The sequence below is a fragment of the Monodon monoceros genome, unplaced genomic scaffold (genome assembly GCF_005190385.1).
Source record: "Monodon monoceros isolate NGI ecotype Baffin Bay Population unplaced genomic scaffold, NGI_Narwhal_1 Super_Scaffold_9, whole genome shotgun sequence".
Classification (NCBI taxonomy): Eukaryota; Metazoa; Chordata; class Mammalia; order Artiodactyla; family Monodontidae; genus Monodon; species Monodon monoceros.
Genome location: NW_021703786.1, coordinates 52335976 through 52352883, shown reverse-complemented (window position 1 = coordinate 52352883; position 16908 = coordinate 52335976). Strand labels below are relative to the sequence as shown.

The window sequence follows — 16908 nt, the reverse complement described above, 5'->3', positions numbered from 1 at the left end:
GAGCTATGCTTTATTCTGGAATAAAGAAAAATAATTTTAACATCATAGGAGGCTTTCTACCAGTGTTACCATTTGGATCAGACTCCCTCCAAAGGAAAAAATAGGAATACTGTTCATGGTAAAACTATGTTTCTGCCACTAGCAACACTTTTAACCTCTTTTCCGACCAGGTGCCCTAATCAGCAATCTCTTTACTATGCAGCAGAGGTGAGGGAGAAACAATTCAAATCATCCTGAACTCTGGTCTGACAGCTGTTCGCTGTTGGCTAAATGGCCATTTGAAACTCGTAATAAAACCCACATCTCCTTAGCAACGAATTTTCCTTTTTAAATTCTTTTTACATTTGTGTGCATTGGCTAGTGAAATGGTGTCTCTGCAAGTGAGTCTGAAAAAAGAAATAAAAAGCACAGTATAGAGAGCTGAAAGGGAGAGAGAGAGCTGAAAGGAAGAGGGTAAATACAAATCAACAGAAATGACCAGATGCACATGCTCGTTGGCCCACATACCATCACCACCTTCCATCCAACCAGTTGGTTATCATTGTATCTGTAGGTTCATCCACAAGCATCTTGCTTGTGCTTACAATCTCTAGAGATTTACAAAGGTAGATTTCCTGACAATAGCGGCTCATCCCCTTCTAAGTGTACTTTTACTTTCTAAGCCAAAAAGTCATTCATTGTTTTGATCATTCCATATACCATATTCTAAAACTTAAAACACACAAGAAAAACAGGATGCCTCCAAAGAATCTTGAAGATTTAAAGCTCCTTCTATCTTCAATCCATAGGTTGGCTACTCATTTGAACCAGGGCTTATCTTAATGCTAATAACTTTTAAAAATTCTTAAATCCTTCGTCTTGTATTAGCCACGTCATATATTCTCTCTCTCCCAAAGCCATTCTCCTACCCCACTACACATGAAAACCTCCGCTGAAGTTGCCATCTATTCTGAGACACCTGTCCTGACCTAGAAGAGAATGCAAACCTAAAGTTTAAAAATGTAAAGTATTCTAAACCAAATAGTTTTTACATTTTAGATTTTCCTTTCTTTTCATCTGCCGTCTTCACATTCAATTCTAGAGGGTAGCTTTCCCTTTTTTTCTTTTTTTAATAACAGAAGGCTAATACCTTTCCCTTTCACTGGGCTATTCAAACATAAAGTCTGTTTTGATTGCACAGAGGGAAAATGCATTCCCTACAAGGATATAATATCCAAGCAAAGGAGCGAAATAGACCATAAAAATGGTATGACCACCTATATCCATCCCTCTTCCTGCTTGGTAGGGTAGGGGTGGGGTCAGAAGAGCAAAGAAAGGAGAGAAAGAATTAAGTTGTATTCTTAGGAGACAAAATAACACAACAAGCATTTTCCTGACCTACAGGCTAGGGAAGAAATAACCCTACAATGGTAATGAATCCAGTTGTTTCTAGCTGAACCCCACAATCACCATAATGGGAATCCCAGCTCAGGCTGAGCTCTCTCTCCTTTAAGGCAGGATAGCAGTAGGTATGCGGATGGGAAATTTGAAGAGAACCCTCAGGAGTCTCAGTAGCTGCTGCAGCCACTAGGAACGGAACCTGCTCTAGTCACTGCCCACATTCTTTCTTATCTGGAGACAAAGTGAAACTCCTGCGCTAGGGCCAGTGTCTTCTTCCTCTGTGGCCTCTTCCAGTCACACGGTCACCCTGCTCTAGGGCAGGCAGTCCCTCTTCCCATTATGGAGGCCTCCAACAACCCTGTGCATAGCAGAGGGAGCAAATAGCTTCTTCTGCTTCTACCCTTTATCTGGTTCCCTAGAGGCTGAGTGGGACTAGAGAGGGGGCAGAGGTCTCTCTACATTCCTCTCCTCTCTTCCGGGAAAGCCCCAGGAGATGTAAGGCAGCCAGCCCTCTTCCAGAGAGAGCCATCCCTTCTTTGCCTCCAGCCAAATTTCTTTCCACTCACCCACAGATTTCTTCTCTCCTCCCCATGTACTGCATTTCCGTGAATATCCATAAAGCTAATCTGTTGAAGAGTAGATTATACATTCTCCTAGAGTAATTTTAATTTCAGCTTTATTGGGGTAAAACTGACAAGTAAAATTGTAAGATATTTAAAGTGTACATCATGGCGATTTGATATATGAATACATTGGGAAATGATTCCCCCAACTGGTAAACTAACACGTCAGTCACCTCATATATTTATCTTATTTTTTTTTGGTGAAAACATTTAAGTTCTGCTCTTTTAGCAATTTCAATTATAAAATACAATGTTAACTACAGTCACCATGTTTTACATTAGAGCCTCAGACCTTATTTACCTTATAGCTGGATGTTTGCTCTTAGGGTAGATTTGATATTTTAGGCCTAACCCCCAATGCCTTGGGCCTGGTAATTTGTACGTGAGAGTCAATCAATGCTTGGTGAATGAATGAGTACGTGCATAAGGGAAGGAATAAATATAGCTAACCAAAGCTCACATTTCTGTTATTCCAAGGTTTATTGAAAAAGTTCTTTATCTTCTACTCTTCATTACAACAGTTAACTTCTATTCCAAATAGTTATCAAGATCCCGTACCACTTCCTTTGAAAAAAATTTGAAGTGGCATTTCAGTCAGTTTGCTCTGCAAAAAATTTTGTTTTCAAGTTTAAGCCTTCAAATTGGGAAGGAGCTTTTCAATCTCCTTCGATGTGGGGATGGGAATGGGAAGGTGAGAAAAGAAAAAAAAAGTATGGGAAACACTTCTTGAGCACACAAAACAGGATGAAGATCCAGTACCTTTACAGGTAAAGCCAGCCAAGTACATGTAACCACTTTTGCCTCTTGAAAAAGAAAAGACAACAAACCTGACTTAAATGAATGAAAGTTCTGGCGATAAAATCAAGCAATCCTGAGTAATCTTCAAATATATATACCCATCTACTTTTTTCTAAGAGAGAAAACTATTAAAACTAGAGTCTTTTCCCCACGTGTCCAACTTCATAAAAATATTCTTTACGTGGACTGCCATGCACTGACCTCTGTAAGACAAAATCAGCCAAAACAATAAGCCAGTCCAAGTCTAGAAGACTCCACTGCAGACTGAACAGGATAAATCTTGTAAGGCACTATATATAAGGAGACTGGTACACATTCCATCACTGAAGATGCTGGCTGCTGATAATGAGCTCACTGATGGCTGTCAGCTGAGACCTGATGTCAGCGCTGCCCCTGATTATCACACAATGTTGGGCAAAGAATATAACATTTCCACCCTCAGTCCGTCATCTGCAAAATGTTGATAATAAATGAGTGTTCATATGAATTCGTCAGTTAATGTTTTCAAGTACTAGGCAAGTGAGCACCACTCCAGCTATTAGTGAGTCACAATAACTGACTTCATGCCATTTCAGACTCTTCGTCAGTGCTGAATGAAGTGCAACCAGATAAATCAACATAACGGTTGAATGAGGTCTTAAAATAGTGATCACCTTCACTGCGCCATGAAGGTGAAGTAAAGACAGTTTAAAAGCAGGCAGTACTATGGTGATATACTTGAGAGGCACAGCTTCATTCGAGAGAGAGTTTCCATTGATGAAACTTCAGCGATATTTATAGAATACCTACTATGCACAATAAGCATTCTGGAATAGACAGAACTCAGATTTTATCAAGGTTTGTAGAACCTAGTTTTAGCCATGGCTAGCAAAGGCAGTTATCCTATTGGAAGTGATACATAGTTAATTTAAGTCATTCTCTAACTTCAGCCTGATTCTGTGGGTAATTTGCAATAATTAAGCAACTCTGCCGGGGGTCAGATGAGATCAATACAATTTATAACACCTCATGAAATGTAGTGAGATAGTTCTACGTTTGAGATGATCTGGATGACTCTATAGTCTAGGATTTATAACATTTCTTTGGCTTAACATTATCAACAGCCAGGATATGTTAGGTCTTTGTATGTGGGGAATAAAGGTCCAGTGGCAGCACCAATACCAAGCAGTTGTCACAGGGAAAAGACCATAAAAAAAAATGTGAAAAACCCACAAAAACAATCATATTCCTTAGTGAAGGAGACTCAAGGTTTCAGGGTGCAACATTTATCTACTCTGAGAGATATGCTTTGAATGGAGATTATTACACAAATATACCATATATTTATACATACACTCATTCCAAGTCACTTATTTGCCTTCCCAGGCTATTTGGATGAGTGAGGCCAAATAGATAAAATAATAGGCATTATCTCAGATGCATTTAAGAGCCAAATTTACCCAAAAAGCTCTCACTTGAATCACAAAGGCTGTGTAGAGACAAATACCTACGTACATTGGAATCACTAAAGATTTCTGATTCTTCACGTTCACAGCAAAGTAATGCTGCGGATTCACTGTCTTCCAAATGAGAGCTCTGTAATACAAACAAGATCATTTCAGAGATCCAGATAACAGGGCCATAAGCATAAGGGAAAAGGCCAGCAGAAATCACAGTGTCAGTGTTAGCCCATAGGCGAGAAGGTGCAATTCTGATTAGTAACGGCTGTTTTGAAGAGAATAAAGCCAACAAGATGATTGGTTAGGAAAACTGAGGAATATTTGAGTAGCAGAAGCATTTTCCGTGGTTTCCAAATTGGGCAATGGGATGTCCTTTTTCTGTAAAGATGGTGCTACTAAACCTTCAGAGTATGTACTCTGGACTTTTTCCAGAATGGGGTAGGTTTGTGTTCACTTACCCTCATATTCAAAGGTATATATTTGATGACTGTTTGGAGACAGGCTTTAGAATGTAACATAGCACATGATTAAGGGATCTAACTACTAGCCTGGCCTCGTTAGCCCTCTGCTAACAAGTGTTTATAAGAAGAGCCAAAAAACATGCCCTACCCAAGTCCTACTGACAGATGCCAGAAAACAATTTAAAACATTTCTTCCACTCTCCAATCTCTTTTTCAAAATCTGTCTAGAAGACAGATAAGAAAAATGAGACAAAGGAGTGAAACAATGAGCTGGTAACAAGAGTATTTTTCCCTTATGACTAACAGCAACACAAAAAAGAGAAGAGAAAAAGCTCCAACTCTGACCCATTAAGTTCCTTCAAATGTTTTGGGTAACAGCTGCTGGAAACTGAGTTACTCCTACATAGAGATATATAAACTTATGTCATCAAAACTTCACACTACCATATGATCCACCAAATCCACTTCTGGGTATAAATCCAAAGGAATTGAAATCAGGATCTCGAAGAGACATCTGCAGTCCCATGTGCACTGCAGCATTATTCACAATAACCAAGATATGGAAACAACCCAAATGTCTATTGACAGATGGGTAAAGAAAATATGGTATATACCTACAATGGGATATTATTCAGCCTTAAAAAAGGAGGAAATCCTGCCATATGTGACAACATGGATGAGCCTGGAGGACATTATGATCAGCGAAATATGCCAGTCACAGAAGGACAAATATGCATGATTCCACTTATTTGAGGTATCTAAAATAATCCAACTCACAGTAGCACCGAGTAGAATGGTGGTTGCCAGGGGTTTGAGGGGAAGGAGGAAAAGGGGAGTTGTTCAAAGGGTATAAAGTTTCAGTTATGCAAATGATTACATTTTACAGATCTGCTGTACAACATGGGGCCTACTGTTAACAATACTGTGCATTAAAATTCTTTGTTAAGAGGGTAGATCTCATGTTAAATGTTCTTACCGCAAAACAAAAAACCAACAAAACCCCTAAGGGGCACAAGGAAACTTTTGGAGGTAATAGATTATGTTTATTACCTTGATTTTAATGATGGTTTCATGGGTGTACGCATTTATCCAAACTCATCAAACTGTATGCATTAACTACGTCAAGTTTTTTGTTTATCAATTACATCTCAATAAAGCTATTAAACAAAAAACGTCTCACTACCGGTGGCTGAAACTTAATCATATACAACTACTTTATTGCTCTCATGGTTGACTCATATTTTGTATTTTCAAAACTGAGACTGTGCTTCATTCAACTCCCAGAATACCTGCAGAGACTGAGTTTTAGAGTGCAAATAAACAAAGTAAAGTTCAGAGTTCCTACTTCTCCTAATTGCCTTCTCCTGGTTAATTTCCTTCTTACTTTTTTCCTACCCTGATCCTTTACCTACTTTTGGTTTTTGTCCTTACAACCCGGTCTCATATTCCATTTCTCCTCCCTCTTCCTCTTTCAGAAAATAAACAGAAACAACTAAATATTTAAAATCATTTTTAGGTCCTGCAAACGCAAAGTCTCTTTATTCCTTACTCCCTTGCATTTTGGAGGAGGAAAAAATAAGAATATTTACTCTCCTTTGTCTTTTCAAAAAGAAAAAGTCAGTCTACAAAATATGTGAATACTTCTAATATTACAAAAGCTAAAGGCTTAATGAATAACAAACAAAATACCTGAAGGAATAAGGTAGAGATCAAAGCTGCTTTCAATTCTCCCAAATTCCCATATCACAACAAAATGATAACATAGATAATATTAAGCATATCAAAAATGGCTTGTCACTGTCAAGGTGTACACAAACTGAAAAACGTACACATTAATTAATCCAAATTATACTAGTTAAGATTTTTAAGTTTTCATTCTTGTATATACTTCAGCATGTTTACATGAGCTCTTTCAAAATGACCTTTCAAGAAAGAGGTTCTTTTATATAAAATGGAATATTACTCGGCCATAAAAAAGAATGAAATTCTGCCATTTGCAACAACATGGATAGACCTGGAGTGTATTATGCTTAGTAAAATAAGTCAGACAGAGAAAGACAAATATGGTATGTAATCACTTATATGTGGAGTCTAAAAAATAAAACAAATGTATATAACAAAACAGAAACAGACTCACAGATATAGAAAACAAACTAGTAGATACCAGTGGAGGAAGGGAAGGAGGAGGAGCAAGATAGGGGTATGGGATTAAGAGACACAAACTACTACTATGTATAAAGTAGATAAGCAACAAGGATATACTGTGCAACATAGGGAAATTATAGCCATTATTTTGTAATAACTTTAAAGGGAGTATAATCTATAAAAATACTGAATCACTACATTGTACATCTGAAACTAATATAATATTGTATCAACTATATTTCAATTAAAAAAAGAGGTCCTATAATGACACTTGCATTCCTAAAGTTATTTTAAGACTTTACTGCATACTTTTTTTTTTTTTTTTTTTTTTTTGCGGTATGCGGGCCTCTCACTGCTGTGGCCTCTCCCGTTGCGGAGCACAGGCTCTGGACGCACAGCCTCAGCGGCCATGGCTCACGGGCCCAGCCACTCCGCGGCATGTGGGATCTTCCCAAACTGGGGCACGAACCCGTGTCCCCTGCATCAGCAGGCGGACTGTCAACCACTGTGCCACCAGGGAAGCCCTACTGCATACTTATTAATTGAAATTCAATTCATTAAGATACAAGGTATCAATTTAAGTGTGCTGGTAGCATTAAAAATAATTGGTTCCTGGAACAAGTATTTACTTGCAACCAACGTATTTAATTCTAAATTAAATCCTAAGAATCCTAAAGGAAGACAAAGAATATTTCGATTTCTTTCCTCTGCTTTCTGAGGTACTTGGTAATTCCAATTCCTGAGTTGTTTCTGGGTTCTGCAGATTGAACTGTCTTGCTTATGACTATTCATAGAAGGAACTTTCACATATTGAGTTATGGGGAAGTCATTCTAGCTTGTACATGATTGAACTTTAATTTTATAAGCCTTTTGTGGCCTATCAAACATACATTGTACATATGCTTTAATCACTTTAAAAAAAGGTGCTTTTACCAGAAGTAAGGAATGTTCGTGTTAAAAATAAAGATTAAGGGCTTCCCTGGTGGCGCAGTGGTTGAGAGTCTGCCTGCCGATGCAGTGGATACGGGTTCATGCCCCGGTCCAGGAGGATCCCACATGCCGTGGAGCGGCTGGGCCCATGAGCCATGGCCGCTGAGCCTGCGCGTCCGGAGCCTGTGCTCCGCAACGGGAGAGGCCACAACAGTGACAGGCCCGCGTACAGAAAAATAATAATAATAAAAAAAAATAATAAAGATTAAATGCCTCCCTTCCTGCGACGCCAATGCTGGTACTCCTTCGATGATAAAAGTTCCTTCCCAGATGCCAAGGTCATATTGATTTGCTGTGTATATGCTGATCTGGTTTGTTTTTTTAAACCTTGAAGAAATGTATCTCTGACCTGTCTGATGTTCTTTGCTCTGACAAGATATAAAACTGTGTTGAAAACCATGCTCCTCCACAGCAGTTCCCCAGGGTTATTTGAGAGGCTGTCTCTTGGGCTATAGTCCTCAGTTTGGTTCAAATAAAACTCTTTTTTATTCCTATTATAGACTGTTTATTGATTATTTTCTTTGACATTATAAAGGATTTATTCTAAGAATGAATGCTTAGGAACTCTATTAATATAATTTAGCATGTAATTAAGAAAAAAAATAAATGATTATCTAATAGATATCTAATATGGCTCTGTGGAAATATGCCCCTTTGGTCAAGTATCATTTGGAGAAAAACAGGGGCTAAGATTGGTTAGGAAAACACATCCGTATATAACAAGAAGTTTCAATCCAGAACAGCTTCTGAGCAACAATTATTGTAATAAAATGTTGCAATCCTTATATGGAACTTATGACGTAAAGCATCATGTACTACGGAGGATGTTTTGAAGAGTGTTAAAATCTAACTTGTGCAGTTACCTAACAATTTGCAAGCAGAAGTCTTAAAAAATAATCCCAAAAGAGTCAAAACCTATTCCTACTGTTGTCTCTTTTATTCTATTTTTGTTACAGCTTATGTGATTTTAAGAAATAGAAAACATTAACTATTATTACATTTCTATCTTTCCTTTTTTCCTGCATCTTTTCTCCCCCCAACTCTTTTAGGGGTTCTAATTAAGTGAAGAATCGCAGTTGTTCCTTCTTTTCTCTTTCTTTTGACTGCGTTGGGTCTTCGTTGCTGCGTGTGGGCTTTCTCTAGCTGTGGAGAGCAGGGGCTACTCTTCGTTGTGGTGTGCGGGCTTCTCATTGCGGTGCCTTCTCTTGTTGCGGAGCACAGGCTCTAGGCACACAGGTTTCAGTAGCTGCAGCATGTGGGCTCAGTAGTTGTGGCTCATGGGCTCTAGAGTGCAGGCTCAGTAGTTGCGGCGCGGCTTAGTTGCTCTGCAGCATGTGGGATCTTCCCGGACCAGGGCTCAAACCCATGTCCCCTGCATTGGCAGGCGGATTCTTAACCACTGCGCCACCAGGGAAGTCCCTGCAGTTGTTCTTAAAGAACTAGAGACTTTGAAAATATACTTTGGACATCAAACAATAAAATACACGTGTACCCTAAAGCCTGATGACCACTTTCCGACTAAAAGCTTTTAACCTTTAAAGGTCAAGACAAGAAGTAGATCTTATTTATCCTGACACTTATGTGTAACTGGATTGAACAAAGCAATTTCATAGCCTAAGGATGACCCAGCTGAGAAAACTCTCTGCAGTCCCTAACCCCAAGTTACACATTTAAAGCCATTCTTGCTTTTTAAAAAATTACATTCCCATGACTTATCTATTTTAGAAGTTTGCACCTTTTGACTCCCTCACCCATCCTGCCCACTCCCTGCCTCCGGCAACTACCAACCTTTTGTCTGTATCTGTGAACTTAGCAAAAAACATTATTTCAATAAGTACGTGGTAAACAAGATTCAGAAGGTGTCAGAGAGTATTTATTTTCCTCCCATCACTGTCCCCCACACCTCCTAGTTCTCTACAACTCCATTCCCAGAAGTAGTCACTATGCTAGTTTCTTGGGATATCTTTTCAGAGATATAGTGTACACATACAAGCGTTACATGTGTATATATCCTTTCTCTAAAATATACAATGGAAACACACTGCACCTATTTTTCTGTCGCTGCCTTTTTAACTAATCTTTGTTTAAAATTTTTAAAATTGTGGTAAAATAACATAAAATTTACCATCTTAAACATTTTCAAGTGTAGAGTTCATTAGTGTTAAGCATATTCACGTTGTTGTTCAACCAACCTCTGGAACTTTTTCATCTTGCAAAACTAAAACTCTACACCCATTAAAAAAAAACTTCATTTCCTTAGAAGAAGTAAAATTGTCACTGTTTGCAGATGACATGATACTATACATAAAGAATCCTAAAGATGCCACCAGAAAACTACTAGAGCTAATCAATGAATTAGGTAAATTTGCAGGATACAAAATTAATGCACAGAAATCTCTTGCATTCCTATACACTAATGATGAAAAATCTGAAAGTGAAATCAAGAAAACACTCCCATTTAGCATTACAACAAAAAGAATAAAATACCTAGGAATAAACCTACCTAGGAAGACAAAAGACCTGTATGCAGAAAACTATAAGACACTGATGAAAGAAATTAAAGATGATACCAACAGATAGAGAGATATACCATGTTCTTGGATTTTAAGAATCAATATTGTGAAAATGACTATACTACTCAAAGCAATCTACAGATTCAATGCAATCCCTATCAAATTACCAATGGCACTTTTTACAGAACTAGAACAAAAAATCTTAAAATTTGTATGGAGATACAAAAGACCCCGAATAGCCAAAGCAGTCTTGAGGGGAAAAAACGGAGCTGGACGAATCAGACTCCCTGACCTCAGACTATACTACAAAGCTACAGTAATCAAGACAATATGATACTGGCACAAAAACAGAAACATAGATCAATGGAACAGGATAGAAAGCCCAGAGATAAACCCACACACCTATGGTCAACTAATCTATGACAAAGGAGGCAAGGATATACAATGGAGAAAAGACAGTCTCTTCAATAAGTGGTGTTGGGAAAACTGGACAGCTACATGTAAAAGAATGAAATTAGAACACTCCCTAACACCATACACAAAAATAAACTCAAAATGGATTAGAGACCTAAATGTAAGACCGGACACTATAAAACTCTTAGAGGAAAACATAGGAAGAACACTCTTTGACAAAAATCACAGCAAGATCTTTTTTGATGCACCTTTTAGAGTAATGGAAATGAAAATAAACAAATGGGACCTAATGAAACTTATAACTTTTGCAAAGCAAAGGAAACTACAAACAAGATGAAAAGACAACCCTCAGAATGGGAAAAAATATTTGCAAACGAATCAACGGACAAAGGATTAATTTCCAAAATATATAAACAGCTCATGCAGCTCAATATTAAAAACACAAACAACCCAATTAAAAAATGGGCTGAAGACCTAAATAGACATTTCTCCAAAGAGGACATACAGATGGCCAAGAAGCACATGAAAAGCTGCTCAACATCACTAATTATTAGAGAAATGCAAATCAAAACTACAATGAGGTATCACCTCACACCAGTTAGAATGGGCATCATCAGAAAATCTACAAACAACAAATGCTGGAGAGGGTGTGGAGAAAAGGGAACCCTCTTGCACTGTTGGTGGGAATGTAAATTGATACAGCCACTATGGAGAACAGTATGGAGGTTACTTAAAAAACTAAAAATAGAATTACCATATGACTCAGCAATCCCACTACTGGGCATATACCCTGAGAAAGCCATAATTCAAAAAGAGTCATGCACCCCAATGTTCATTGAGGCACTATTTACAACAGCCACTTCATGGAAGCAACCTAAATGCCCATCGACAGACGAATGGATAAAGAAGATGTGGTACATATATACAACGGAATATTACTCAGCCATAAAAAGGAACGAAACTGGGTCATTTGTAGAGACATGGATGAATCTAGAGACTGTCATAAAGAGTGAAGTAAGTCAGAAAGAGAAAAACAAATATTGAATATTAACGCATATATGTGGAACCTAGAAAAATGATACAGACGAACCGGTTTGCAGGGCAGAAATTGAGACACAGATGTAGAGAACAAATGTATGGACACCAAGGGGGAAAGTGGCGGGGGTGGTGGTGGTGGTGGGATGAGTTGGGAGACTGGGATTGACATGTATACACTGATGTGTATGAAATGGATGACTAATAAGAACCTGCTGTATAAAAAAATAAAATTAAGTTAAAAAAATAAATTAAATTAAATTTAAAAAAATTAACAACAACAAAATTCTTCATTTCTCCCTCATTAGCCCCTGGTAACCATTATTCTACTTCCTGTTTCTATGAGTTTGATAACTCTAGATGTCTCATATAAGTAGAATCATACAGTATTTGTCTTTTTGTGACTGGCTTATTTCACTTAGCATAATGTCCTCAGTGGTCATACACGTTGTAGCATCTATCAGAATTTCCTTCCCATTTATTTATTTATTTATTTTTGGCTGTGTTGGGTCTTTGTTGCTGCGTGTGGGCTTTCTCTAGTTGCGGCAAGCGGGGGCTACTCTTTGTTGCGGTGCACAGACTTCTCATTGTGGTGGCGTCTCTTGTTGCAGAGCACAGGTTCTAGGCGCACGGGCTTCCGTAGCTGTGGCATATGGGCTCAGTAGTTGTGGCATGTGGGCTCTAGGGCACACGGGCTTCAGCAGTCGTGGCTCGTGGGCTTTAGAGTGTAGGCTCAGTAGTTGTGGCACACGGGCTTAGTCGCTCCACGGCATGTGGGATCTTCCTGGGCCAAGGATCGAACCCATGTTCCCTGCACTGGCAGGCAGATTCTTAACCACTGAGCCATCAGGGAAGTCCTTCCTTCCCTTTTAAGGCTGAATAATATTCCACTGTATGTATATACCACATTTTGTTTATCCACTCATCCATCAATGGACATTTACTTCATGATTTTTGATCACTGCATGATATCCCATTGTATACATATTCCACAATACAGTTCATCAGTCTCCTATTGGTAGATTCAAGTTACTGGTATTTGTTTTCTCATTTGCTATATCGAATCATCACAAACTTGATGGTTTAATCAACATAAATTTATTATCTTACAGTTCTGGAGGTCAGGAGTACTAAAATCAAAGTGGTGGCAGACCCATGTTCCTTCTGGAGGCTCTAGCGGAGTGTTATGGGCTGAACTGTGGTCCCCCCCCAACCCCAAATTTATATGTTTAAGTCCTAATCCCTAGTATCTCATAGTGTGACTACATCTGGAGATGAGGTAATTAAATTAAAATGAGGTTATTAGGGTGGGACTTCATCCAGTACAACTGGTATCCTTATAAGAGAAGATCAGGACACAGATACACACAAAAGAAAGATCATGTGAAGACACAGGGAGAAGACAGACACCTACAAGCTAAGGAGAGAGGTCTCAGAAAAATATCAACCCTGCCAACACCTTGATCTCTGACTTGTAGCCTCCAGAACTGTGAGAAAATAAATTTCTGTTGTTTAGGCCACCAGTCTACAGTACTTGTTATGGCAGCCCTAGCAAGCTAATACAGCGAGAATCCATTTCCTTGCCTCTTCCAGCATCTAGAGGCCACCTGAATTTCTTGGCTTGTGGCCCCCTTCCTTCATCTTTAAAGTTAGCAAAAGTGGGTTGAGTCGTTCTCATATCAGTCCGACCTCTTCTCTGTCTCCATCTTTGACTTTTAAAGATCCTTATAATGACACTGTCCCCTACTCAGATAATCCAGGATAATCTGCCTACTTTAAAGTCATCTGATTAACAACCTGAATTCTATCCAACCTTAATTTCCCCTTTACCATGTAACATAATATATTCACAGGTTCACAGATGAGGACTCTATTGGGGGAGCCATTATTCTTCTGCCTACCACAGAATCTTCTTTTCTGCAAGTTTTACTGGGGAAAACAATTGTGCTTTAGAACCCAATATTCACACCAGTACAGTGGGAAGCACAAAATTAAGGGACCAAGCAACGCTAGAGCTATATATTTTACACTTAAAGAGGATCCTAAAAACTTAGTAGCAACAGCAGGATGTTTGAAATAGCTTTTTCCAAATGATGAATTGGATTTGATCCAACCACAGTATTTTACACAGGCCTCTTTATAATCAATGGTACAGATCTGCAAGATAATTGGTTAGTATTAAGGATATAATCTATGGCCAGTAATAATTAGACTGGGTCAACTTGACAGATTAAATCAGAATGAATTGGTGATTCCTTCTTCTAAGCATCCATAGTTCCCTGCACATATATTTTCTAATGCTTACCTCACACTGCCGTAATTATTTCTATATATATTGTTTCTCTCTCTAGACAGTGAGCTTCTCAAGCTGTATCTCTAGAGTCTGGCACAGAGTAAGCATTTAGTAAATGTTCAATGAATGAGTTAAGTGACAGCATTAGTTGTTACAATTCTTCCTTGTTGCCAATAACAATAACACAAATTAAGATGAGTTATAATCTTTGTGTATAGTTTTGGTTAAGAGACCAATAGTCTTCACTACCCTAAACACATGATGTTTGTCCATTAATTAGTCATAGTAGCAACAGCTCCTATTGAAGAGCCAATTGTTACATGAGACACTGCCTCCCCTGGGCTCCAAGTCAACGTGGAGGCTTTAAGCCAAAAGAGCATCTTCATTTCTCAGAGCTACTTAGCAGCTTGGCTTGTCAGTGGCTGAGACTGTCCAGGTATTCATGCCACAGGACTCCCTGACTCTGGCTTGCAGTTAGTCCATTTCATCTGCAAAGGTACTGCTGCTCTCTACACTCTGTATGTAATTCACAGCTCTTTTATGGTAAGCATCACAGGCTTGTTTCTCTACTCACTTCTCCTTTCAGAAGGAATATAATCTTTCAATCTAAATTTTAGCCATCCTTCAAAGCACCTCTCAAATCCCAGGATTTCAGGAAGCTTCAAAATGATGACTTCAGCCTCACTGGCCTTGGCAGGGGTTAGCCATCAACAGCCTGCTTTCATATGGCCAGCAAGCTAAGAATGGTTTTCACATTTTTAAATGGTTGTTTTGTTTTGTTTTCTAAAGAAAAGGCAAAGAAGAATATGCAACACAGACCATTTAAGGCTGGCAGAGCCTAAAATATTTACTGTCAGGCTTTTAACAGAAAAAGTTTGTCAATCCCTGGCCTAGAGCATACAATTTAACTCAGGCTAATGAGAATACTGCCTAGAACTGTCTCTAATCTTTGTACAGATCATAGCTTTATCTCCCTGCGGTTTTATGGAGATATAACTGAAATATAACATTGTATTAGTTTAAGGTATACAACATAATGATTTGACATATGGATATTTTGTAGATTTAGAGATTTTGCTTTTAATTCTTTGAATATTCACTTATGATAGTATTTCAGATCCTATACAAATGCCACATTACTTGTACCAGCAAATTCACACCCTCACACAGAGATAATCTGAAAATATTTTTTAAAAAGCCCACCAAATCCCATGATCTCCATGAGGTTTGGTTTCCTTTCTCTTCTCTTTTTCTGATATAACCATCTGTCCTACAAGGGCATGTTTCTGAAATAGGAGAAAAATTCCTATTTTGGAAGAAGCAGTGATTCTCAAAGTGTGCTGCCCAGACCACCAGGCACAGCCTCACTTGTGAACTGGTTAGAAATGCAAATTCTTAGGCTCCATTCTAGATCTATCAAATTAGGAAATCTGGGGTTAGGGCCTAGAGATGTGTTTTTAACAAGCCCTCCAACTGATTCTGATGTACATTAAATATGTTAACTGTAAGTTAAAGTTTGAGAGCCACTGGACTAAAGTATTTGCATCTGTAGATAGCACATATATCACTACTTTAGAACCAGAGTGATGGAATCGTATCATTCCAAAACTAACTCCTGATAGCAAAACCAACAAAAGGAAAGTAGTGAGTAAAGAAAAGTGGCAAGTTAAAAGCAGTTATTCATATGCACAGGTTATTCAATTTACATAAAGGGGCACCACCTGTATTTAATGAATGCGTATATAAGGTAACTAAGCTAGGTACCATGATGGATTCTGAGAAGTAATCATCCACAGCAGTAAGAACAAATTAATAAACAAGTAATAAGTCCATAAACACAGAGAAAAGCCAAGAAGCTGGTGGTAGATGCTCAACCTTTGCTGAAAGCCCACAAAAAGAATGAGAGTAAAATAGCTGCTGCACAGACTTCCCTGGTGGTGCAGTGGTTAAGAATCCGCCTTCCAATGCAGGGGACACGGGTTCAAGCCCTGGTCCAGGAAGATCGCACATGCCCCAGAGCGACTAAGCCCGTGCGCCACAACTACTGAGTCTGAGCTCTAGAGCCTGCGAGCCACAACTACTGAGCCCATGTGCCACAACTACTGAAGTCCGCGCGCCTAGAGCCCATGCTCCACAACAAGAGAAGCCCCTGCAATGAGAAGCCTACGCACTGCAACGAAGAGCAGCCCCTGCTCGCCGCAACTAGAGAAAGCCTGCGCGCACCAACAAAGACACAACGCAGCCAAAAATAAATTAATTAATTAATTTTTAAAAATAGCTGCTGCTACTCAGAACTTCAAGATCTGGAATCTCAACATACAAAAGAAAAAAGAAAACTTCTGGATTTATGTCTCTAGTTGATAATTAAGTGGCTCAAAATTGATATGTAATCTACAGAGAGATGCGTTTGTCTCAATTTAGGCAAACCAAATATTCTATTATTTTCCATTTTCGGTTAGGCTTCTGCTATTAACTAGTTAGCTGCTAACTTCCCTCCTGTTCTGTGTAGGAGTTAAAAAAAAAAAAACAATTCTGTCAACTTCATGAGCTGAGAGCAAGCTAGCAAAACAAGGAGGTACAGAAAGCTTAACTCCACATCTGCTGAAAGCATACAATTCTTGTTGACCCCATTTATTTGTAAATCAACCTACATATTGTCTTCTGGCCTTTAACGCCTTAGAATTCTAATTCTTTATTTCCCGCCTCAGACCAATGTATGAGAGCTATCTGTGGTTTAAACACAACCATTAATCACCCCCAACTCCCCTCTCACACACACACACACACACACACACACACACACACACACACACACAC

The 16908-nt window shown here is 38.7% G+C and overlaps 1 protein-coding gene across 3 annotated transcripts in view; it reads right to left on the bottom strand.

The window, feature by feature from the left end:
- The window catches only part of SSH2 (slingshot protein phosphatase 2), a 245111-nt gene that overhangs the window by 177329 nt on the left and 50874 nt on the right, over positions 1–16908 (bottom strand). For 2 of the 3 annotated variants that reach the window (XM_029210906.1, XM_029210905.1), the window contains one exon: positions 4296–4376. The exons of the other annotated variant lie outside the window; for it this stretch is intronic. In XM_029210906.1, the coding sequence (XP_029066739.1) occupies positions 4296–4376 (81 nt within the window). The remainder of the gene's footprint in view (positions 1–4295; positions 4377–16908) is intronic. 3 annotated transcript variants of the gene reach the window in all.